This window comes from Neomonachus schauinslandi, chromosome 15 (genome assembly GCF_002201575.2).
Source record: "Neomonachus schauinslandi chromosome 15, ASM220157v2, whole genome shotgun sequence".
Lineage (NCBI taxonomy): Eukaryota > Metazoa > Chordata > Mammalia > Carnivora > Phocidae > Neomonachus > Neomonachus schauinslandi.
In genome coordinates this window covers 36,579,895-36,604,913 of record NC_058417.1, presented here as the reverse complement: position 1 = coordinate 36,604,913, position 25,019 = coordinate 36,579,895, and the positions used below count along the sequence as shown (strand labels likewise).

At 42.4% G+C, this 25,019-nt stretch overlaps 1 protein-coding gene across 1 annotated transcript in view; it reads right to left on the bottom strand.

The window, feature by feature from the left end:
* SKAP1 (src kinase associated phosphoprotein 1) overlaps positions 1–25,019 on the bottom strand; it is a 276,017-nt gene that overhangs the window by 38,342 nt on the left and 212,656 nt on the right. The window contains exons 5-9 of the mRNA XM_021704310.1: positions 11,661–11,738; positions 10,699–10,782; positions 7,402–7,526; positions 4,988–5,051; positions 2,467–2,658 (exon numbers count right to left, since the gene is read on the bottom strand). Coding sequence (XP_021559985.1) covers positions 2,467–2,658; positions 4,988–5,051; positions 7,402–7,526; positions 10,699–10,782; positions 11,661–11,738 — 543 coding nt within the window. The remainder of the gene's footprint in view (positions 1–2,466; positions 2,659–4,987; positions 5,052–7,401; positions 7,527–10,698; positions 10,783–11,660; positions 11,739–25,019) is intronic.

The window sequence follows — 25,019 nt, the reverse complement described above, 5'->3', positions numbered from 1 at the left end:
TTAAATGCCAATATAGCCCACCTCCAATGCTGTCTCTAAAAACTGGGATGGATAGATGGTTCTTTTTGGGAAAGAACCTGTTAGTTAGCTGCGGTTTCCCTAACATGAAGAAAGACACCCTGGATCTCCTGCAGTGTGGCCTTCCTCACTTTCGGGGGACAGTTGTGAGCATAGGCGAAGCGGTTTTCCTCGGGAAAGCAGGCCAGTGTCCATGCCCCCAGAGTCTATCTAACATCTCAACTGGTGCGAAGTTCGGAGGCATGCCCTGGGACCCTCGGCAGTGCCGGGATGGCCAAGGGTAAGAGTTGAGGAGGCAAGGGAAGGATGGTCGTTAAGAAGCCAGTCATACATTCATTGACCTATCATCTGGGGTAAGGTGATGGTCTCAAAATCATCTTATTTCCCGATGCTCCTTCTCTTTCCTGCCCTTTGCTCTGCACCTCTGAGCATCAGCCCCCTCCTCTCTGGTTCCTCTGAGAACGAAACCTGTGCATGAAAAGGCCCTTCTTTGCTCCCTAGAAGGCTGAGTGGTTCAGTGAGGTTTTCCCAGAGCACTCTTCCACAGCTGTAACCCAAAGTGGAGTGTCACCTGGATATTTCCCCCAGCCTAGATGGGAGTGAGTAGAATGTGAGCTCCCTAAGAAGATTCTGGCCATGTTGGGGAGTACATCTCGTTTAAGGGAGTGTTGTGAATTAGATCCATTTCTGCACCCTGCTGTTGCAGTGGAGCAGACTGTGAAAGGGAAGATTCTCAGAGGAGCTGTGTTTTAATGTAGCAATTTGATTCAATTTTCCACTCTATAAAATTACCCATCACTGCTCGTTGCTTTCTAACAGACACCTTCACTCTTAATTTAACAATCCTATCGAATTCTGCCAGGGAAATTGGAAAAATTTATCACCTGTGAAATTTTATTTTCCTTTGGTTGTATCTGTTTTTGTAAAACTTCATTAACGACGATGACTTGCTGAGGAAATTATCATTTTTTTTTAACTTCAGACACAAGAAATGGCTCGACCTCAACCAAGATATCATTTGCATAATAAAACACAACAAAAAGGCTGGGGAAGTCGGGACTGGCAGAGGCTGGAAGTGCTAGGAGAAGAAGCAGGCTCTCCCTGGTGGATGGGGAGGTAGGTGAAGTCCTCAGCAAGAAGGAGACATGGGGCCACAGCCCGGCTCCTTGACTCAGGAAGCAATGACGTGGCTCACCCCCACACCCCCAAGGGAAGAGACAAATGCAGCATTGGGACAGGGTTGGACCTTCTTCTTAGGAAGCCTTGAAATGCAAGTTGCTTACTGACCCTGCTTTTTAGCAACCAGTCCTGTCTTCAGGGGCCCGAGTGTTAGATTCACCTTAGTTCCTAAGTTCGTCTGGGATCGAGGTTTAAATTGCTATAAATTTCGGCTTAACTCGAATTTCTCAGCAAGCACTGAACTCCTGGCAAATTTCCACAGGAGCAATCTTTCTGAATGGACTTGAAGATTCAGCGTTCCTGTGGTCTAACTACCTCACAATTAAGAGGCTCAGGCTTTGGTTTTCCACAGTCTGACCCCCACTGTGCTCCGCGCCGTCCAACAGCTGCTGTTGTTCCCACAAGAAGGGGCTATGTGGAAGCAGTGATGACTATACATTTTTTGAGATGCCAGTGATCATGCCTTTGGAAGAAAAGAAATATGTACATGGGCCTGCTGTAATGGTGGGCAGAGGAAACAGGTTTATGTGTAAGAGAGACGATTAGATTTGTGGTATATCTGAACCAGGTACTGATGGGTTATACTCCATTGGGGTCTTCTTCGGTTACTGACAAGGTTTGTCAGCACTTACTTGTACTCCTTTAGGCTTTTGATAACCTTCATCATTTTGAGGTGACTTTATTCACTCTCACATTTACCCAGAAAAGAAGTTGAAACTAGGGCGCCTGGGTGGCTCAGTTGGTTAAGCGACTGCCTTCGGCTCAGGTCATGATCCTGGAGTCCCAGGATCGAGTCCCACATTGGGCTCTCTGCTCGGCGGGGAGTCTGCTTCTCCCTCTGACCCTCTCATGCTCTATCTCATTCTCTGTCTCAAATAAATAAATAAAATCTTTAAAAAAAAAAAAAAAGAAGTTGAAACTAGAGAGTTTTGATGACTCACCTCAAGATCCAGAGTAAACCAATGGAGGTCAACATGAGTAGACTTGACTCTTTAACCTTGTTGACATATGTAATAATTAAGTTATTGTTGACATATGTAATAAGTTACTTCGCATGGCAAAGGTGAAAGACATGCCCTGATCAATTCATCTTGCTCCCAGAGCACGGGAGAGCTTTTGTACTGGGAATCATAGAAGCTCCACTGAAGCTTCCCTATGTTATTTTCTTCAGAGATTGGGCTTCCTCTGGAGGTTTCAAACTTACATTCTTCCACCAGGTCAAGAATTTCTGAAACTAATAGAAGATAATCAGAAGACAAAATTTCTCACCTGGTAAGACTTCATAAATATCTTCTTCTGTCTCCTTTGTGGGCTCTTTTAGCCCCAGACTCCCAGGCAAGATGACAAGTCTGCACTGGGAACCGGAATTTGGGGCATCAAAACCATCGATATCATCATACGTCTCTTCCTCTTCCTCCTCTTCCTCCTCCTCTTCACATGGAATGGTTAAGGAGCTCAGATCTGCCAGGGCAGAGATGAGAATGAATCCAGATGGGGAGAAAAAAAGGAAAGAATAAGGCAGGGAAGGGAAGAGGGAGAAGGAGGCGGAGGGATGAGAATAAGATATGTCAAAAGAAAATGAAACGCTGGGTTAAGTGCTGTTATTTCTAATGTGGGCCTTGGTGCCAGGAAATCTACAGGAAAGGCCAGACTAGCACTGTGTCAGGTTTAAACCATCAACATAAATCCTTCCTTGCAATAAAACTTGATCAGGATGAAGCAGCTCTGAAAAGTAGGAGTGTGCGAATGAGCACAAGAGGCGAAGGGTTGAGAAGAAGGTGCAAGAGGAAATGCCAGCACCCCGTGCACTGTTCCCTGAGTAGAGAAAGGGCAGGGGGATGGCCTGTGGCTCCCCAGGGTGGGCAGAGCCCTGGGAGCGATGGTGGCTCCCAGAGGGTAGCCGAGCTGTCAGAAGCTCGTCACCCCCATGATCTCACTGCAGAATGTCAGACAAGTTTGTTTGTAAAGAGAAAAACGGGCAAGAGTGGAAGAAGGGAAAGTGAGATACAGAAAAATATAACAGTTGTGCGAGACCAAATGGAATGGCTGAGCCACGGGGTTACCATGTCATTTTGTAACTGTGTAGTCTGGCTGACCTCAAAGTGGGTCACTGCAGAGAGGATGTTGAGCCGTTACAGCACTGGGCAGCACAGGGCAGGAGAGGGAGATTGGTTTTTTATTTTAATGGGGAACTGGGAAGGTTCGCTCTCGGATGTCTAGTACAGAAGGCTCTCTGAAACCCTGCTGAGGGGACTCTGCAGGATGGGGGAGTGCAGTCAGGGTACTCTGGGGAAGGAATGGATGGAGAGACATCCGATGTTCATTTCAAAACACAATAAAACTGTTTGGCTTGATTAGGCATTTAATAAAGATTTTGCAACAATTTTCATCGGAATTCTGGTGCCACCTCATATGAGGAAGGGATCAAAGACACATTTGTGACTTAAACCATATGTTATTATTTTGTTTGTTTTGAAATAAAATGGAATGAATAATTTCTTCAATGTGGGATTCTGAACGTACCACAGGGTACAGCTCAATAAAGCTGCTTTGAGTTTTATTGAGGTTTACACACTTAGGGGTATATTACACGCATAAATCCAAGGCACCTAGATGAGAGTGTACCCTGTAGTCTTGCCATCAATGTTCATGTTTGCCTAGCTCCAGTCTATTATACGTGACGCTCTTGGTAGATGCAATAGTTTGTTTTTGTGATAGCAAAGGCATAAACTGAGTAAAATAGGCAATTCTTGTAATTAAAGCTCTGGTGCTTCCTTCTTTTTATCCACAATAAAATCTTATAGCAGAATAAAAAAAAAATGGAGACGAAAAGGCTTGGTGTTTTTAGGCTGGTGTGCTTCTCCCTAGGTCTTGGGCCATGTACAACGTTGGCGTTTCTGCCTTTCTGCAGTGGCAGGGTCCTGCCACGAGGGTCTATCCTGGGTTATCTGATGCCAAGTGACGGACTCAGGTTGGCTGTTTCTACCTGTCAGGCCACTCCCAGATAAGCCTTCCTGGGCCACTCTCACTGCTGTGCCTGGAGGCTGGCCAGCAGAGGGTACTCTAAGAGCAGTCATTTAACATCTTCAGGCAGGACTCTTCCCATCCCAAAGCAAGGGACATTTTATTGTGGTTTGGGTAAGAACAGTTTGCTTTTTTTTTTTTTAATATATTTTTTTAAAGATTTTATTTATTTATTTGAGACAGAATGAGAGAGAGAGAGAGCTCATGAGAGGGGGGAGGGTCAGAGGGAGAAGCAGGCTCCCTGCCGAGCAGGGAGCCCGATGCGGGACTCGATCCCGGGACTCCAGGATCATGACCTGAGCCGAAGGCAGTCGCTTAACCGACTGAGCCACCCAGGTGCCCCAGAACAGTTTGCTTTTAATGTCCATGTTGATGAAGGCCACCTTGACAAGTATAGATTTCTACTTCCTGCTAAGTTTCAAACAAGAAGATTTGGGGCCTAAATTGCATCTAGGTGACTTTACATTTGATATCATGAATTTGTTTTCCAGAACATAAGGGGTTGTGAGGCACCGAATGGAGCTGAGCTGGTTTTCAGAAGTTCTTTTTCTAGTGATTACGAATACTACAGAGGTCATCTCCAGGTTGATGGTTTCTTTATCTTATGATTCATACATGGTACTATTTGTTGTTATAATATAAGGGATGGTAGAAGGGAGAACGAACAGAAAAGAAAATACAGATTGAAGACTGTGGATTATATTTATGCAATATAACTTCAACTGCAAATCCACTTAAGTGTTGTTTCTGTAATAAGGATACTTACCCTTTAACAAGAAACTGATTTGATCCACCCAGTCTCTGGCTTCAGCTGGATTAGCAGCTGTAAACTAGAGAAAAATTAGTGAATTAATTTATTACCTTCATGAATTCATAAAATTTCCATGAATCCTAGAGGGAGGTTCAAAGAGAAGAGCCTGTGAGTCAAGTTGCAGAGTCAGGTTGAAAGCTGAGGATTCTCTGTCTGCTTAATATTTAGAAAAAAGATCGAAACCTTGCTCAAAGTGATATTTCCCTTCATCTGTATACCCAATGTTGACTACTATTTGAGTCCAGACCTTCACATTCACATGCATTCATTCGATTATCCATGCATTCATCAGGCATTTTTTTGAGAAAAGGTTACCAAACAAACAAACAAACAAAAAGGCAAACCCAAACTCCTGACTTTAAAGAACAGTGTATCAGTTATGAAGACAAGATACACACTTGAGATGGGAACCCACGAAGTAGGTGCATCTGAGAACAGTCGGATGCTGAGAGAGCACAGGAGCACTTGCCTGGAGTAAAGCCAGGGAAGCTGGTGCAAATAATACTGTTTTGGTCGGATTTTAAAAGAGTTGGTGGAAACTGCCTGGTGGAGGGAACCATGTTCAGGAGATTAGGAATGAGACCACTCTGTATGGGGGAAGGTAGGCAGATCAACTTGACCGAAGAACAGTAACAGGTGATGTGGGAATGTTGCCAGTCCGGGAGGAGTTGGTGAAGGAGCTCTGAGTACTAGGTGTTCAGACTTAAAATGTAGGCAAGAGCAAACCACTGTAAATTCTAGCAAAAGGTGTGGGAGATTCTTTCAAGAGTTGTGGGGAGTAGGGATTAGAAAAGGGAGATACTAGAGACAGGAGACCAGCTAGAAGGCTATTTCATTGGTCCTCTGGGGGAAGTGGTTGGGACAACTATTGTGATGGCGGTGGGAATAAATAAGAAGGGGACGAGCCAAAGGATATTGTAGGTGAAGAATCCACGGACCATGATAATGATTTGGATTCAATGGGCCAAAGAAAAGAAGAAGTAAACAAACTCTACATTCTGATTCACAAAACAAGCCAGTCAAGCACCAAGCCTTAGCATTTTTTTATTTTAAATGAATCAACTTGAAATGACTGTTCCTGAAAAACATTTTTATTATCTGGCCATTAGGGTAAGATAAAGATATGTGCCGTATAATAAACCTAGTTCCTGCTTAATACTTATTAATAGACATTGTCATTCTTGATTTCTTAAAAACTCACTTCCATAAGAAATGTCTAAGGAAATTGATTTAGACTTGTCATATAAATTTTTATCTGGAGGAGACACCATCAATACTGAATAATAAAAATAACTTAGATACATGCCCAGTGCATACATCTGTTATGTATATATCTATGAAGGACTCTCTAGAAAAGTTTAGTTTAAATAAAAAAAAACTTTTTTTGAAATTCCATATTGAAGACCTGCTTGTTTTATCAAAACGAGGTTTAAGATACTGTAGAAACATAAAAGGATGAGTACTGAGAAGCATTTGAAGAGTCAAAGGTTACTCAAGTGGTTAATATTAACCTTAGCATGTCTTTTCTCTTTTTCATAAGTTAGCTAAAAATTTTCCAAATTGCTTTAGTAAAACTGTGATGAGATAAAAATGACCAACAAGCAGGAAATAATATTTGTTTGTATATATATATTTATACACACACACATGTAAAAATATATTTGTGGAGAAAATCATGACATTCCCATAGTCAGAATTTTTAAAAATTGCTTTAGTTAATAAATGCCTTACTTATTATATTACCTATTATATTGTGTCAAAATGTATAAAAATGAACACAGTGAAGAATAAGCCTTTCCCACCCCAACCCAGGTACTCTAGTCCCTCCAGTTATCACTGTTACTACTCACTAATCATTGTCACCAATGTCTTGGGAGTCCTTCCAGAGATATACAATGCTTCTACACACAGGAAAATTATTTTGGATAGCAAGATGAATATGGGAAAGTAACTTATTTTTCATTCTACAGTCAGATTTTTCTTTTTCTGGGTTTCATGGAAGGAAGTAAAGATAGTTAAAAAAAATAAAGAGAATGGGAATTGAAGGTGTGAAATCAGACATGTTGAATAAGGAATTGGATTGTGTGGTCCAATAGACAAGACTCTCACCTATGGAGTGAGACTGGGACGGCGGGGGGTGAGGGGCGGAAGCCAACCAAAGGCAGTATCTGGGATGAGAGTGACAAGAGAGAGGAGGAAGGAGGGCATCATATAGCAAAGGTGAAGACATGTCAAGAAAGAAGGTCCTGGTAAGAAGTGAGCAGGTAACAGAGAAAGGATGGAACCCAGCATAGCACCCCCAGCTCACATGCCGCGTGGAACGGAACTCCAACACAAATGAGGATCATCATCTCCTCGGCTCATCCTACCTCATAGCTGCGCCTATCCTGGGAGGTCAGTTCAAAGCAGGACTCTTTCTTGGAATCTTTTCGCAGGTAGGGGGCCATCCGTACACTGTAGCCCTTAATGAGAAAGGTCCCTTTGGGCTGCTTGCCTGCAAGACAGGAAAGCTCCCTGTATCCCCAGAGAGATGCAACCACCGAGGGAAGGCATCTTCTCTGGAATGTAAAATAAAAGCATGGAAACAGCTGTTACATCCCCGAGGAAACACAACAGTCAAGGAAAGGTTATTAAGGAAGCTTAAGAAGAGGCTACTGTGACAGCGAGGCAGAGATCACTGCCAAGCTAGGGAAATGCAACATGAAAGGTTATTTTGCCAGAAGAGTACAACAGAGACAGAGAATTTATTAGAATGTTAAGAGATCTATAATAACAGAAGGAAGGAATTATTACAGCAGGGAGAGTGTGGCTGTAAATGTGAGGCTCTTGAAGGCTGTTAGAGAACTGTAGCATATTATCATCAGGGCCGGCAGAGCTCACATTTGAGGGGAGGGACAGCAGTGTGGGGGGCGTGATGAGTTCCTGGGATCTCTTCCTCTGCCCTATGTAGCATTTGGGCTAGACTGCTCTCCCCCTCCTGCTGGCCAGGTCGGAATTGGTGCTAGAGGGAGAATAATTAAATCTCAGTATTTTATCCCCCTTCCCAGAGGTCAAATTGGGAAGTAGTACTGTTAATTATCATTGGGCGATGAAGAAGGAAGAACAGGATTAAGGGAAGGCAAGGAGAGACCACTCTGTCTGTCGCTCCTTTTTTTTTTTTTTTTTTTTTTAATAAACTATTAGGAATGGGAAAAGAGGATCTTGTTTCCAATGATTTTGTGTCCTCCTGGTGTGGTTCAGGCAGAACATACAGAGGAGTGGAACCACAGTGTCTGGGTGATGATTTGTGTCCTGTATCATGTGCAATGGATTGTTTAATACATGCTTTTTGAGGATGATGATGATAAGGTGGCAGTGGGATGACAGTATTAGGAAAAGAAAAGAGAAAGACTCTATCCTTACCTGGTTGAGCTAAAAGAAATACACAAACACTCTATACTTGCTAAGAAAAATGTCTTGGGCACAATAAGAAGTAACTGGCAAGAAGGGAGCCATGCAACAGTGCTTTTTGACACCAGAATCTTTTTTGTTAAAGTATCTCTCCTTGTTCTAACTGGCCACTAAAATGTTTTGTTGTTTCTTTGGTCACCAGGTTTTATTTCACCCTGACGGCAAAATGGTCCATAAAAGTCTCCACGTCTCTCCCTCTCCCACTCTCTCACCTTGAGTATAGAGGATTCTGAATGATTGAACATGATACCTGGCTTTATGTTCAGATATGCCAAATACTTATTTAATGCAAGGGAAATGAAGAACATTTTTACAATGATGTAAATGTTATATGAGTTTGAAGGTTTAAAATAAGAAAATAGTACCTGGCTGGCTTGTACACCTAGAATTCAGGGAAGAAATTGTGGTTGCTGGGCTGGAGAGTGGTCTGGGGGTTGGACGGAAGCTGGGGATGGTTTTGAGCTATGCGGCTATGATTGCCAAGTAGTGCTTCACACTTCACCCCTACATGGGAAAGTCTCCGAGGAATATAAGAGGGTGAACCCAAGATGAAGTCAGTGATACCTGTGGTAGGCAGAAAAGCAGGGTGAGCCAACTGCCTTAAAGCCCAAGGGCAAATCTTAAGGATCCCAAGTCATTTAGCAAAGTTGCAGTTCTTTCTACTATCTTAATACCAAAGGTATGGGAAGTCCAAAGGCAATTGGGTAGATATCTGATTATTCCCTGGGACTGGATATCTAGGCATTGGGAGATGCATAATCCTGGGAAGGAAGGAAGAGGGGAGAAACAGGGAATGATTGGAAGGAAGATGAAGGGTTTACTCGGAATAACTGGCCTCTGTGCCATTTGGGAAAGCCCCCACAAGAATTGATGTGTTGCTTTTTTAATTTCTCTCTTGCTTCATAGAATTATTCCTGGGGCTAGTTAGAGTCTGCAGGAGGGTGTCCCCTCTTTGAAAGTTTGTGTTCACTTACAATGATAATTTTTAACTTGTATTTAGTTGTAGCTGCCTCCAACTTGTGCTTATATCCTGTTCCTTCTCATGAACTTAGCGACACGGTTAAGCATGGATGGGAGGTCTTTTACGGATCGCATATCAGTGTTGTGCTTGATTGACTCAGTGGTGGCTCATTAAGAAGCTGCCTCTGGCCTGAGTCAACACTTCACTGCTGCTGCCATCTGGCTGGAGGGTGTCTCTTGGGCACAGCAACCGTTTGGGTCTCAACACTCCATGACTCTAGGGATGTCCACTGGACTACTTCCCAGTATGCGTGAGATAAAGTTGAGAGCATATTCTTAGAGAGTTTGGACCCAAGGGTTCTATTTCTGGGCTGTTGGTAAGCTGTTCAAATCCTTCTCAGATTTTTTCTCAATATTTTAACTATATTATTAACATCTATAAAGAGTTTGAGGTTCTTGGGGCGCCTGGGTGGCTCAGTTGGTTAAGCATCTGCCTTCGGCTCAGGTCATGGTCCCATAGTCCTGGGATCGAGCCCCGCATCGGGCTCCCTGCTTGGCGGGAAGCCTGCTTCTCCCTCTCCCCCTCCCCCTGCTTGTGTTCCTTCTCTCGCTGTGTCTCTCTCTCTCTGTCAATTAAATAAATAAATAAAATCTTAAAAAAAAAAAAGAGTTTGAGGTTCTTAAAAAAAAATGCCAAAGTGTTCAACCTTGATAATATTATGTTATTAGTCATAATAAAAGATAACTTTTTAACATTTTATTTTTTTAAAGATTTATATATTTGAAAGATTTATAAGATCTAAAGAGTTTATTTGAGAGAGCGTGAGCACGTGTGTCCACATGAATAGGGGGAGGGGCAGAGGGAGAGAACCTTCAAGCAGACTCCCCGCTGAGTGCAGAACCCCACCTGGGGTTTTGATCCCATGACCCATGAGACCATGACCCCTGAGATCATGACCTGAGCTGAACCCAAGAGTTGGACACTTAACCGACTGAGCCACCTAGGCACCCCAAAGATAACCTTTTGATATGCTGACCACACGATCCTAGTGTTTAAAGGGGAAATAATTTCTAAATTGGCATCTGAGTTTTTGGGGATGGGCGAGGTATTACTTACCCAAGTCTCTTTCTTTCCCAAGCATCTCCCTTTATGGGTGTTAGTTAAAGACTGCTATCTTGAGATCTAAGTGCTTGAGAATTTACGAAGTGCTTGCATCCAGGAGGGAGATGCTGCTGTGCAAATGAAGAACACTTACTTTTCTCATTAGCATAGTAGTAGAAGAGGCCTCTGCTGACCACACACCATCGCTTCTGCCACTCTGATCCAAAGAAACTATGATCTAAACGGAACAGCGGTAAGGGACATAAATTCAGGTAGCTACAACCACTGACGCGTCTGTAAAGTCCAACACACAGTCCAGTGTGTTATTGTTTTATTTCCTAGGTTAATGGACTGTAAACTCCTCCCTTTCACTCCCACAGGCTATCCCATATTGACTCAGAGTCCAGAGGGCTCGCTCAGTTAAAGGTCCAAATTCTAAACAGGGTTTGCCTGTTCTGGCCCTCACGGCAGTCCCACTATCTATCTTCCTTTATGGCTCTCAGGTTCTAATCTCATCCAGTACTTTTCAAATTCTCTGTGATACTTTCATGTGGTGCCTTTTAGCAAACCTAGCTGATGCTCCAGGCCACGGGCATGAGAAAGGCTTTCATTGTACTAAGGCAATTTGCCTTTTGAGGGTTAAACCTGGGACCCCGGGCTTAGTTAGGGTAGCAGTATCTATTTTAATCCAGTGAGTGACAGGCCGAGAGTGAGGCTCCTCTGAATTGTGAAACTGGGTTGCTTCACACAGGATGTAAAATTACACTTCGGCAACATAGTTTTACTCTACAGGAGCATCCTGAGAGATGAGAACAAGAATATCATCACTCATTCATTCAACAAGTATTTTTATTAAGCACCTGTTGTGTACCAGGTGAACAAAGCAGAACGGGTTCCTATGCTGATGAAGCTCACAATCGGCTGAAGATTTTGGGGCATCTCTCTTCAGTCTATGCACAAACACCAGATTTCTTTTCCTCTCCCACCTTCCTTTTGGCCTTCCCCCTCCTGAGCACAGAACTGGGCATAGAAAAAGCACCTGCTATGTTAGCCCTCTTTTTCCTCATTTCCCTTCCCTTCCTGGAATGTTCTGAGACTTGTGGGTCTGGTCAGTACCTTTGCTTTTCTTCTCCAAGTATCCTTGCTTGATGATGTTATCAAGTTCTTGAGCTCCTCTTATGATGTCTTCCACTCCTAAAAGGAAAACAGCAGAATGCGCTGTTGAAACCTGACAGAATTTTCATTTATTTAGGTTCCTTTAGATGTTCCACATTAATGAAGGGGGTGCAGAAGGGCAGCTGCTTAAACACAGCACAAAATAAAACAATTTTTATATGATTGGGGGGAAAAGGTAAATTTTCTCTTCCTAATTATATCTAATGCTAAAATCACTTATAATGATTGATACCTACATTAGTTTGTGCAAGAGGAAGTAGCCTAAAATATGTATGGATTGGCAAGAAAAGGACTCTAGAGAATTAAGAATTTGCTGTGGATTATAAGCTCCAAATTGGATAATCCACATCGAGATAATCAAAAGTCAAATGAATAGCTACCAGCAGAAAGAAGCTTAATGAGTGATAGAGTTCACCATGAATGCAGCCACCTCCGTGAGAGCAATAAACACACACTCACTCTTAAAACAACAACAACAACAACAACAAAACAGAAAGCCACCTCGTGAACATAAATTTTATTAAGTTTGCACAAAGAAGGGCTATGCAGGCTGAACTGGCAGTAAGTGCCATATCCTGGTTTTGTCCAAGTATGGAAAAGAGTCTAAGAAGGGTTGAAGCCTTTACCAAGAGAAGACTCTGGAACTGACATCGGCCTTTAAACATATGCTGCTGGGGCACCTGGGTGGCTCAGTCGGTTAAGCGTCTGCCTTCGGCTCAGGTCGTGATCTCAGGGTCCTGGGATGGAGCCCCGTGTCGGGCTCCCTGCTCAGCAGGGGAGTCTGCTTCTCCCTCTCCCTCTGCCCCTGCTCCTATACTCTCTCTCTCTCATTCTGTCTCTTAAACAAATAAATAAAATCTTAAAAAAATAAACGTATGCTGCTCACATCCTTGAGTTTCAGTTAGCCTCGTTAGGTACAAATTTATTGAGAAGTCAAGATCCTGATCCATCTTTCACTACTGGGGTTTACACTTATTTCACAGAAGTGAGGGGAAAAGGACAAAAGAGAAGGAATTGACTCCTCAAAAAATAAAATGAAACAAGAACAGCAACAATAAAAAACTCTTTAAAAAATACAAGTCCATATTTCTATTTTTAAAGTTTATTTTTTTTTTTAGTAATCTCTATACCCAACATGGGGCTCGAACTCATGACCCCCAGATCAAGAGTTGCGTGCTCTTCCGACAGAGCCAGCCAGGTGCCCCCAAGTCCATATTTCTTTCTTTTTTTTTAAAGATTTTATTTATTTATTTGACAGAGAGAGATAGCGAGAGAGGGAACACAAGCAGGGGGAGTGGGAGAGGGAGAAGCAGGCTTCCCGCCAAGCAGGGAGCCCGATGCGGAGCTCAATCCCAGGACCCCGGGATCACGACCTGAGCCGAAGGCAGACGCTTAACGACTGAGCCACCCAGGCACCCCCATATTTCTTAATTAGGAGAAATAAAGGTAGTGGCCTGGCAGAATCCTACTGTTTGTTCTTTTTAGTCTCCAAAACCAAAGCTCTTTAGGTTTCCCTTAATAGATTTAGAAATCAAAACAAAATACAAACCAAATTAAGGCACAACCCCATATGAATCAACTGGGTCACCTATACAATATCTTGAGACTTTTGGGTGAAATAATTGTTTTTTCAATTGCACAATTTTTTTTTTTTTAAATCTACAACTAACACTCAGGAGGGCTACGAGCTGGCACTTACTTCTTGTTTAAAATATTTCTTGTTTAAAAATAACATTTTCAGACAATTTAAAATGCAACTAAGATTTTACCTTTTGCTTCTAAGCAGTTTCAAACTTAGTTTTAAACATAGAGATCCAAAGAGTTTTTCTTTTTCCGTGTGTCAAAGTGCCTGATTCTTTCTATTTGTCCTTACTGCCAACTTCCTTGTCATGGACTATTTTCATTTGTGTGCTCTGCAGTTAGCAAGCTCTGTGGCTGCTATAAATCCTCCCAGATGGGTCTCAGGGTGCACACATGAGATGAACAGCGCAAAGGGAAGTTCATTTGTCTAGGATCCTTTCATTTCTCCCACCCCTCTGAAAATTCTAATACCTCTCTGAAAATGCTCTCCAAGAAAACAGAAACTGAGCCACTGAGGGTGGAGGGGCTGGGTCGAGGACCCGGCATGGCTCAGCAGGAAGACCCTTTGCAGGAGACCCCATCCTCTCTGCAGCACTGTCAAAAATTGCTCCTAGAGGCCTAAAAATTAAATGAAAGACAGAGGGGATGAGAAAAACAGGATCTCCTAAGCTTGGAGGACCCATCCTTTCTTCCAGGTTTTTTCTTTTCTTTTTCCTTTTTTAAGGTCTTGTTAAACTTAGAGACACAGCTTCTTGTTAAAGATGCCGAGAGTCTGAATCATAAAAGACATGTTAAACGTTCTATTAGAATTCAAACCTCCTTTTTTAATGCAAATCTAAATGCCATTTTATGGAACATCTATAATTATGAAAATGGGAAGACATTGCCTCGTGTGCAGGGAGAGTCTGTGAGTATGAATATTACATTAATGTGCCCACACCAGCTCACTGATCCTGCTGGCAGGAGCATAAAAAATGCTTGAGTGAAACTTTTATTTAGATGTTAAGACTCCAGGCCCCAGCGGGGTGACAGAGACAGTCCCTGCGAGTTGCCATCAGAGAGAGAGCTTGAATTGAATTACCCAGGGGGGAAGGAAGTAGTGATGAGCACTGCTTCGCTTATTTAATTTCATTTACTTTCAGTACATTATCAGCATGAGGCTTTTCTCTCCCCACCAACCGAAACCCAAGAATGCCACCACCAAGAAAACAAAGACACAATGCTGCAGAGATGTTTGAACTCTAAGTCATGAATTCTAGGAAACTAGGGTCAGTCCCGTCACCACCTTCTCTCCCGAAGAGTCACACTTGGTTTGCTAAAATTGGGCAGGGAATGAGTTGCTGAATTTTCTCTCTTGGTCATTCACCAACAGATTCTGAAGAGTACCAGAGCTAGAAATGCGGTATTTTAATGTGCTGCGTTTTTAGCAAGATGTGTTATGTTGCTTTCTTATTAGAAGGAATTGGTACTGATGAACTCTCTTGCCTGGTTTCCCTTAAGGGCAGTGGACAAAATGGGATGATAGGCGAAGTTTGAAATGGCTATGGAAAAAAATTAGGAAATCAAATCAAATCAATCTTGATTTCTAGTGATTGTCTCCTGTGTACAAGGCACTGTGTGGTGAGTATAACAACAGAATTGTTCTCAATGTATGTTGACGCCAAGCTCAGTTTCATTAACTCCATGATCTATCAAAAAAATCCAGACAACCAAGATGGGAAGCCATTGTGGCAATCAAGCTGTCTCTTCTTTCAGTGTCAGCTCAGTGTCCTACTGATCAAGAACCAGTGATCTTGAGGATGCACAACGTTAGTCATGGTCCTGGGGTGATGAGGCAGGAGGAGTCTTGTATGCCTGAATCCGCACCTCCTGCAAGTGAACAGATCTGCAGAGCTACTTCATGCCTAATAGAAAGTATGCAAATGCTTTGCAGGATGACAATAAAAATAGGAAGAAGCCACAAAGAATTGCATGAGTTGCTATTTTAAGTCAAAAACATTTATATTTAAGGATACAATTTTTTTAAAAAATCGAGGCTTTTTGTCCATTACCTGAAAAAAAGATATCACCATCTTAATGAAAAAATAGAAATGATTTAGATTTATTGGGAATAAATGGCCTTCTTGGATAAACCTAAGGATGTATCACATTGTATCAGCACAAAACAGAATTACATTCATGTCATAATCTCTCTCTACCATGGCACTTAACTAAATCTCCCAGAATAGCCCATATAAAGAAAAGATTCACTTAGCTGAAGGATGTGGGGCCATAAAGATAAGATCAGTAGAGAAGTGTTACCTAGAAGTGATGGCCACCCAACTTTCATGGCAGATGAAGATAAAAGAAATTCTCAGACATCCTTCTCTCCTCATCCAGATGCCTTTAAACCCTTGTATCCCACCCATACCCAACTCTGCAGTAAAAAATGACAGAGTAGGATTCCATCTCTCAGCGCTAAACATGACTCCTCAGTCAGCTATGCACAGCAACAACAATGCGGACCCTTTAGAGTGTGATACATTTCCATAAAGGAGTCAATAAAAAAGACACGGGAGCTTATGTGAGTCATGGCCTATTTAATCAGCTGCGTTCTAGCCCACCGAGAAAAGAGAATTGGAGAAATCACTTGGCAACACCACAGCAGAAGGCGAATAGCACAAGAGGCCACACAATTTCACTGCAAAAAGGCTGCAGCCCCAGCAGAACCAACCAGGTGCCCATGAACTTTCATTATGGGCAGCAGGCTTGGTTTCTTGCTAAACCAAGCTGAAATGAAAATCAGTGATTTTTTAAAAAAAACATCTTTGTTCAACCCCCACCTGTCCCAAAGACTGTGGATGTTTCCCATCCTCCCTTTTCCTTTCAATTCAAGTTCTTTTCAATTGTTTGGAAAAGGGACCAAACTCCAGCCTAGAGACTGACAGCTACCAGCGGTGAATTTCAGGCAGGGTTAGGTTTACCAGGTTCCTCCATTGAAGTACCTGTGACAAGAGCCCAGGGGTGTTGGGTGGATGAGGTTGGAGAAAATTTAGTATTTGAAGGCTGGGGATGGTGAAGCGCCATCTGCAATTCCAATTCACTCATAGTTTGCTGGCATATGTGCCTTTGCAGAAAAGTGACAAACACACTTCACAATGCCTCAAACATACACAGGGGAAAGGTTTTGCAGGGAGGGTTGGAGAAGGTAGTATTCTCCTGTCTGGTGGTCACTGGTCCTAAATCTCCTTTGTTTTTGGCTCCTGTGGCCTTCCTTAATAAGCTCCTTACAGTTTTTCCTTAGCTTCTTGTGTTTCTGGGTCGTTTTTTGCTTTTTTCTCATTTTTCAGGACCCAGTCAGTAAGTGACAGTCAGTTTGAGGTGTCCAGCCTGCAGTGTTCAACTTCTGAGCATGACACTAACAGGGAAGTTGGTTTCGGTGACTCTTCCTCTGTTAGTCTCTTGGGGACAGGCTTATCTAATTCTCTAACTGCTGTGGTTCTACTCGATACCCACCTGAGTTTACACTTGTTCCTCCACTTTTCTGTCCTCTTGCTTCATTTATTAAGGAATTTACACCAACACATATAACACATGTAAGGTGAAAAATTCTAAATCATGAATAGTAATAGACTTAGGATCTGAAAGTTTCAGAGATACAGAGACCGATCGGACAGCGTTAATTTCGTGGAGGAATAAATTGGATATGAGATGAAAGAAAGGGGTGAACAGCACGAACTTGGTCAAATTCTTCAACAAGCTGTGACAGAAGAAGCCAGAAAACAAAACAGGGACAGCTGGAGCTAGACTGAGGAGGTCAGAAAAGGAAAGAAATCACACATCTGCAGTTGGCAAACCAGCACAGGAGACAATGTTCAGAAGATCTTGAGGGACTCTTTTTGGCACTCCGACTTTTTAAAGTCTTTAAAAAATAAAAACCTTTTAATCTGGGTAACAGACCAGACATTTATACAAATGTGTAAACATTTGTGGAAGAAATCTTGTTAGACTGAGGATAAAGAAAAATCATGAGAAATTCTAGGCCAATGAGAAGTACTAAGAAAAAAGGCAGAGAATTGATGAACAAAATAACATGAATACATTTTAATAAAAATGAAAAAAGGCTAATACATTTTTAATCTGCATTTTAAAAAGATTTATTGATTGATTTGATATATATATATGTACATATATATAGAGAGAGAGAGAAAGAGGGAGAGAGAGAGACACCAAGAGTCAAGAGTCGGATGCTTAATGGACTGAGCTACCCAGGCTTCCCTTAATCTGCATTTTATAAAGCATGTTTACATCTTATTTGAGCTTCACAGCAGCCCTATGAAGTATGTATTATTATCAGCTCCACTTTACCGACCAGGGCACTGAGGCTCAGTGAGATTGCCGAACTTACTGAAGGTTGCTCAGCTGGAACAGCCCATACACTTTCCACCACCCTGAGCCTGAGTTGAGGAGACACACTCAGAAGTGGCTAAGGAAAGACGGTCTTCTCACCTCACGCTCCCACAAAAGGAGACCCATTTAAGTAGGGGGAAAGAAACAGACACAGCATGTGGTTATTCTAGTAGTTGGGGTCAAAAAATTATTTTAAGATATTATATTTCTTATTTACTTTTTAATGTACTGGCTGACTAATCTGTGGAATTGCTTTCCAGGGCAGGTCTGTGTAAAGTCCGAGAAGTCAACAGATATACAGTACACTGCAAAAAAAAAAAGAACATATGAGAATGTGAGAAAAGGATACACAGGTAAAGAAAATGCAGGAGGAAGCAACCTGGAACTCTTACAAATGGTGCTTGGTCACCAAGGTTTGGAAGATGTCTTCTGACACCAAGAGTGGTATCTAGAAGAATGAAGCCCTGCTCCAGTGTAGGGCTCATGCAGGAATCTTGAATGTAATTTGTTTACTCTTTAAGGAAGAGGACTTGGTTTAAAAAGAAAGAAGATTTTGGGGGCCCCTGGGTGGCTTAGTCGGTTAAGCATCTGACTCAGGTGGTGATCTTGGGGTCCTGAGATCGAGCCCCGTGTCGGGCTCCACACTGAGTGTGGAGTCTGCTTGGGATTCTCTCTCTCCCTCTCCCCTCCCTAGCCTTGCTCACACTCTGTCTCTCTCTCTCAAAAAAGAATAAAAGAAAGATTTTTAAGCCAAATATCCAAAATTGGTTTCTTTTCACAAAACATTCCATCAATAATGCCAAGTTACAAGGTAACATACAGAAACCATGAATATTCATGGAGCATAAAGAACCTTGTTCCTACAAAGAGGCACCACACTATCGTCTAAGAGGCCTGTGGTCTTAGTGGATGCTCCTCTCCCACATCTTCACTTTCAGTGGAATTTTACTTGTAAGAAGTGGAAGTATTAGGGCGCCTGGGTGGCTCAGTTGGTTAACCGACTGCCTTCGGCTCAGGTCATGATCCTGGAATCCCGGGATCGAGTCCCGCATCGGGCTCCCTGCTCAGCGGGGGGTCTGCTTCTCCCTCTGACCCTCTTCCCTCTCGTGCTGTCTCTCATTCTCTCTCTCAAATAAAAATAAATAAAATCTTTAAAAAAAAAAAAGGAAGTGGAAGTATTAGAAAAAAGCCCTTCCAACTTCAACACACTATTTCTAGCATCTAAGTAAATGGTAATAATAATCAGCAGCATCTTCTAGGTGTAAACATTTCACTTTAAAGAATGACTAACTCAATATAATAATCCACTGATTCTCAATCATGGCATCATGACACATTGGTGTTTTTGATCAGTTAAAGGTGTTCATTTGAAGGGCAGAGATTTTGAATAATTTACTTTTAGAATAAGAATGAAGTCAGGGCGCCTGGGTGGCTCAGTTGGTTAAGCGACTGCCTTCAGCTCAGGTCATGATCCTGGAGTCCTGGGATCGAGTCCCACATCAGGCTCCCTGCTCAGCAGGGAGTCTGCTTCTCCCTCTGACCCTCCTCCCTCTCATGCTCTCTGTCTCTCATTCTCTCTCTCACAAATAAATAAAAATCTTAAAAAAAAAAAAAAAAGAAGAATGAAGTCAAAGTTTTTCTTAATAATACCATTCATCTGCATTCTGATATGCTTTCTTAAGGGAAAAAGTCAATGAAAAATAATTTATAGCATATCTTAGTTATGCTACAGTCTATGGTACTAAACACATCAGATGCACTATTATAATTGTGGCAATCAAGAATTTCCCCCGTGCTGAAATCCAAATCGAAACCTCAATGAGATACCACCTCACACCAGTCAGAATGGCTAAAATTAACAAGTCAGGAAACAGCAGATGTTGGCGAGGATGTGGAGAAAGGGGAACCCTCCTACACTGTTGGTGGGAATGCAAGCTGGTGCAACCACTCTGGAAAACAGTATGGAGGTTCCTCAAAAAGTTGAGAATAGAGCTACCATACGATCCAGCAATTGCACTACTGGGTATTTACCCCAAAGATACAAATGCAGGGATCCGAAGGGGTATGTGCACCCTGATGTTTATAGCAGCAATGTCCACAATAGCCAAACTGTGGAAAGAGCCAAGATGTCCATCGACAGATGAATGGATAAAGAAGATGTGGTATAGGGCGCCTGGGTGGCTCAGTTGGTTAAGCGACTGCCTTCAGCTCAGGTCATGATCCCAGGGTCCTGGGATCGAGTCCTGCATCGGGCTCCCTGCTCTGCGGGGAGCCTGCTTCTCCCTCTCCCACTCCCCCTGCTTGTGTTCCCTCTCTCGCTGTGTCTCTCTCTGTCAAATAAATAAATAAAATCTTAAAAAAAAAAAAAGAAGATGTGGTATATATATACAATGGAATATTATGCAGCCATCAAAAGGAATGAGATCTTGCCATTTGCAACGATGTGGATGGAACTGGAGGGTATTATGCTGAGCGAAATAAGTCAATCAGAGAAGGACATGTATCATATGACCTCACTGATATGAGGAATTCTAAATCTCAGGAAACAAACTGAGGGTTGCTGGAGTGGGGGGAGGGGTGGGAGGGATGGGGTGACTGGGTGATAGACACTGGGGAGGGTATGTGCTATGGTGAGTGCTGTGAAGTGTGCAAGACTGTTGAATCACAGATCTGTACCTCTGAAACAAATAATGCAATATATGTTAAGAAAAAAAAAGGAGATAGCAGGAGGGGAAGAATGAAGGGGCGGAAATCGGAGGGGGAGATGAACCATGAGGGACGATGGACTCTGAAAAACAAACTGAGGGTTCTAGAGGGGAGGGGGGTGGGAGGATGGGTTAGCCTGGTGATGGGTATTAAAGAGGGCACGTTCTGCATGGAGCACTGGGTGTTATGCACAAACAATGAATCATGGAACACTACATCAAAAACTAATGATGTAATGTATGGTGATTAACATAACAATAAAAAATTAAAAAAAAAAGAATTTCCCCAGTGCTTTATTTCCTTGAAAAAATTGGTGTTTCTTCAAAATTGTGGGTGTTCCGCGGAAGTGGGATGAGCGTATAAATGTTGGTGGACATGTGATATGGTGGGAAAAAGGCTAAGAATTCATGTGATCTCCACACAAACTGTTTAAACCCAGAAAGCCTCTTGTGTCGTCCGATTTTATTAATTATGCATATCTGTAACCCAGTACCATCAGCTTTATTTTTATCCTAGGAATCCATCCTTAATATAGAACCACAAAGATCCAAACTACCTGAAGTCTCTTTAGCAGCCAAACCACGGTAAGTGGCAACTGTGCAAAGTGAGAATCCAGATACAAATCCAGGCAGCAAGGCTCAAATGGCCCTGTCACTCTAATAAGGAGGTGGAAAGGATGTAAAATGCCACATTGTCTTTTTACAAACTTTGAAGGATCACTGTATTCCCTCCTTGTCCTGAGGCAGATCACCATTATATATGTGTCACTTGAAGGCATCTCTATAAAATGAATGACAAAATATAATTTCCAAATCTATTTATTTACTACTCCACTGGACCGTGATAAGAACACGGAGAAAAGGAAAGCAAAAGAGAAGAGACTTGCCTGGGTTTGGAATCACTTTTTTATGGCTTACCTTCTACTGGTCTACCATACTTTGGCCAGAAATCATTTTTCTGAAACATAGATTTGGTCATGTCACATTCTTGCTTAAAGCTTTTAATGGTTCCCCCCTACTTATAGGATGAAACTCAAACTCTCCAGCATACAGAAACTTTAAAATATTTTGGTCTCACCTACCTTCCCGTTTCATTTCCTTCCAACCCCCGTACCTCCTGATACTCCAGCAACAGTAAGTAACAGACTGCCTTCTGGAACGTGCCATGTACTTCATACTGTAGAACTTTGCTCATCTGTTTTTCCTGCTTGGGAGTTTCTCTCGCTCTCTTTCCATTTTTCTTTTTTAAAGATTTTATTTGTTTATTTGACAGAGAGAGACACAGCGAGAGAGGGAACACAAGCAGGGGGAGTGGGAGAGGGAGAAGCAGGCTTCCCGCTGAGCAGGGAGCCCAATGCGGGGCTTGATCCCAGGACCCTGGGATCATGACCTGAGCTGAAGGCAGACGCTTAATGACTGAGCTACCCACGTGCCCTCTTTCCATTTTTCAAGTAGGGCATGCTCCTTTTTTTTTTTTTTAAAGATTTTATTTATTTATTTGACAGAGAGACACAGCGAGAGAGGAAACAAGCAGGGGGAGTGGGAGAGGGAGAAGCAGGCTTCCCGCAGAGCAGAGAGCCTGATGCGGGGCTCGATCCCAGGACCCTGGGGCCATGACCTGAGCCAAAGGCAGACGCTTAACGACTGAGCCACCCAGGCGCCCCTAGGGCATGCTCCTTTAAGACTCCTTTCAAATGTCACATCTTCTCTGGATCTATTTCACCCATGTAGAATTATATACTCCCTCGCCTGTGCTCTAATACCATTTTCTATTGGGCATTATTATAACACTGTCTTGGCTCCCAGGGGAGCCTGAAACTTTTCTCCAATACTCTCCAGTCTTGCCTCTTTGCTTAGGTTTACATAAGACCTTAGTTACTAAGTAAAGCTACTATGAACAAGGAAATTGAAAAGGGGCTACTTCTGGGAAAAGGATTGTAGCCGTGGGTCTAGGTAGAAGGCAACAGGGAGGATGATCTAGAAAGGGGAAAGAGAGTAAAAGCAGATCTTGCATTCAGAGAAGAGACATGACACTGTGGAAGAAGCTCAGTGAACAAACATCATAGTACCTGGATCGAAATGGGGGAACAAAGAAGAATCCAATACAGCCGTGCACCTAGTGGGATGGGCAGTGTTTGCACCAGGTAAGGAGAGTGAGAATTAGACTGAGGAGCACTTGGAACATGTCAACAACTGAGACCCGTCAGGGCTAGGGTGTACTTTAAGTAATTGTTGAACTGATGCGGGATTAAGAAGGATCCTTCCCTAAAATATTCCACAGTAAAGGCTAAGGAGTTTGGTGCTAATTATTTAATTTCTTGAAACCTGAAGAATAGCTGCTGGTGGGAACTCTGGTCCCCTTCATAGAGGGCAACAGAATCATTATTCATTAGTATTCCCACTATCCCCAGGGGCCTAGTACACACAGTAGGTGCCCGGTAAATGTTTGCTAAGCTGAACTGAAACCACTTCTAGCCTAATGGGATTTGTGGTCTAAGAAGGCAATATGGGAGTGAATATTTGTTAGATAAATCATTTTCACCAAAGCCACAAATGGTAATTTCTGTTCTGCTGTATATTCACAATTTTAATCTTAAGATTGGTAACATGAAATAAGAAAAAAAATGGAGAGGAGAAGAAGCTTTATCCAAGAGAGCAAAGAGGAAGTGGGCAGTGCAGAAACCAGGATGAATAACAGGACTAAGAATGATAGGAAGAGGGGCAAACAGAGTTTGGGGGGGAAATTAGAAAAAATACCACGAGCCTCAACTGGAAAGAATTACATTTCTGAGCCTATTTCACAGCCTCGTTGAGACACCAACTGTCTTCACCTCAGACCTGATCTATCCTCTGGAGAGCATCCAAGGATGGGATCCAGAGGAAGCCATAAGTGGACAAAGGACCAAGCCAAAACTCCAACAACTTAACAAATGGATAGCGAAATACTTTGCAGAAATAGCTGTTGAAAGCCACTTTTGAGCTACAGACCTTGAGTGGCTGAGACTTGACCTTTTCTGATAGTATTTCCCTAGTCCTCTTGTTTCCCTGCAAAAATGGTATTTTTCTCTTCGAACTTCCACAGGTACATCTGTTCTGCATCCTGTATGCAGACATCTTATGTGTGTCTGATCACTTAATACAGCTGACGGTGAAAGCTATGTGGGGATTAGTGTACCAGAATCCTGGGGTCTCTATTTCAGTTATTCTCCAAACCAAAAGGTTTCAAAGAGAAATCAAATGATAATAATTTTGCTTTCTCTGTGTCTCTCTAGTTAAAGACATTTGGATATCATCAGAGCACTGCATTGAGGAAACTTTTAAAGCAAACAAAGCAGAAAATAAAAAAGAAGACTCAGGAACTAATTATCGTGGTTCTCTGGGGGTATTTCAGGGTGGGTGATCTAATGAGAACTCTCACACCCCATCAGGAAGAACTTGATGGGAATGCAATGATCTTAGCATTGTGGCTTTGACCTGGCATGTATCATCTACTGGACAAAGTGTCACTCCCAAGCGAGACCTCACTCCCAGCTAGCTCCCTGGGTGTCTCTGTGCAGCAGTATGGGATCAGACAGAAAAATGATGACTATGATAAGGAACCTTTAGGGCAAAAATCACCCCCTTTTCTTTTAAGTTACACATTTGAGGCTTAAAATCTTTCTTGAGTCTTCTGTTTCATCTGATAAAACTCAAGCAAGTTTGAAGTAAGTCGAACTTTGTAAGGGAAAAAAATTAGAGAGGGGAAAATGAGGGTGATGTTTCTAGACCCAAAAGTTTCCAACCAAATCACCAAGTCTGTAATTGCAAAATAAAAACACTAAATCTCAATATCTATTTGCACAGCTCATTAACTAAGGGCTCACACTCAGCAAACAGAGAGAGAAAAAAAAAAGAAAAAGAAAAAAGGAACCTTCAGCACCAAATACATTTGGAAAATTACTATGGAGACTTGTCCTTCCCTGGATCTAAGCTAGACTGTCACATTCGGCTAAGCTGCTGTCAGATGCATCCGTCTGTCTGTCTGTCTTTATTGCTTATTTAGAAAGTAGCAAATCGGTATGACACAAAGTGTCTTCTGTCAGACTGTGCTGGAGAAAGAAAGAGAACATTCCTTTCCCCACTGAGCATTATGAACATTACGGCAGGCACTCGACCTACTCTGCTACTGGGACAACATGATTTACAATGTGAAAAGGGAAAACCTAAATCACCAAGTAATGAAAACATTAAAGTTAATGCATCACAAGTGAGGAATTTATTACCATTAACTCCAATAAACAGTTATAAAACACTCGTCCTTTCCTGTCCATGCACAGGGACACAGACACTGGACTTCATTAAGCTCAACTTTCTTTTCTTCCTCACTAGACCAGTCATGTGTGTTTGAACCAACCACCATTTATTGTTAAGTGGACTGGTTCATTTTCCAGGACTGTAGAAAGCTGAAGGCACATCCATTTTGCTTCACGGTGCTTGGTACAGACGGATGAAAAAGCAAAGTTTAGAAGACATGCAGCTCGGTGTTGCTATATAAGTTTATTTAGAAGTCCCTAAAATGTATGTCTGTTAAAAGCAGAGTAGCTTTTCCGAGCAGCCCTTCTCCGAAGCAGGTACATAAGTAATA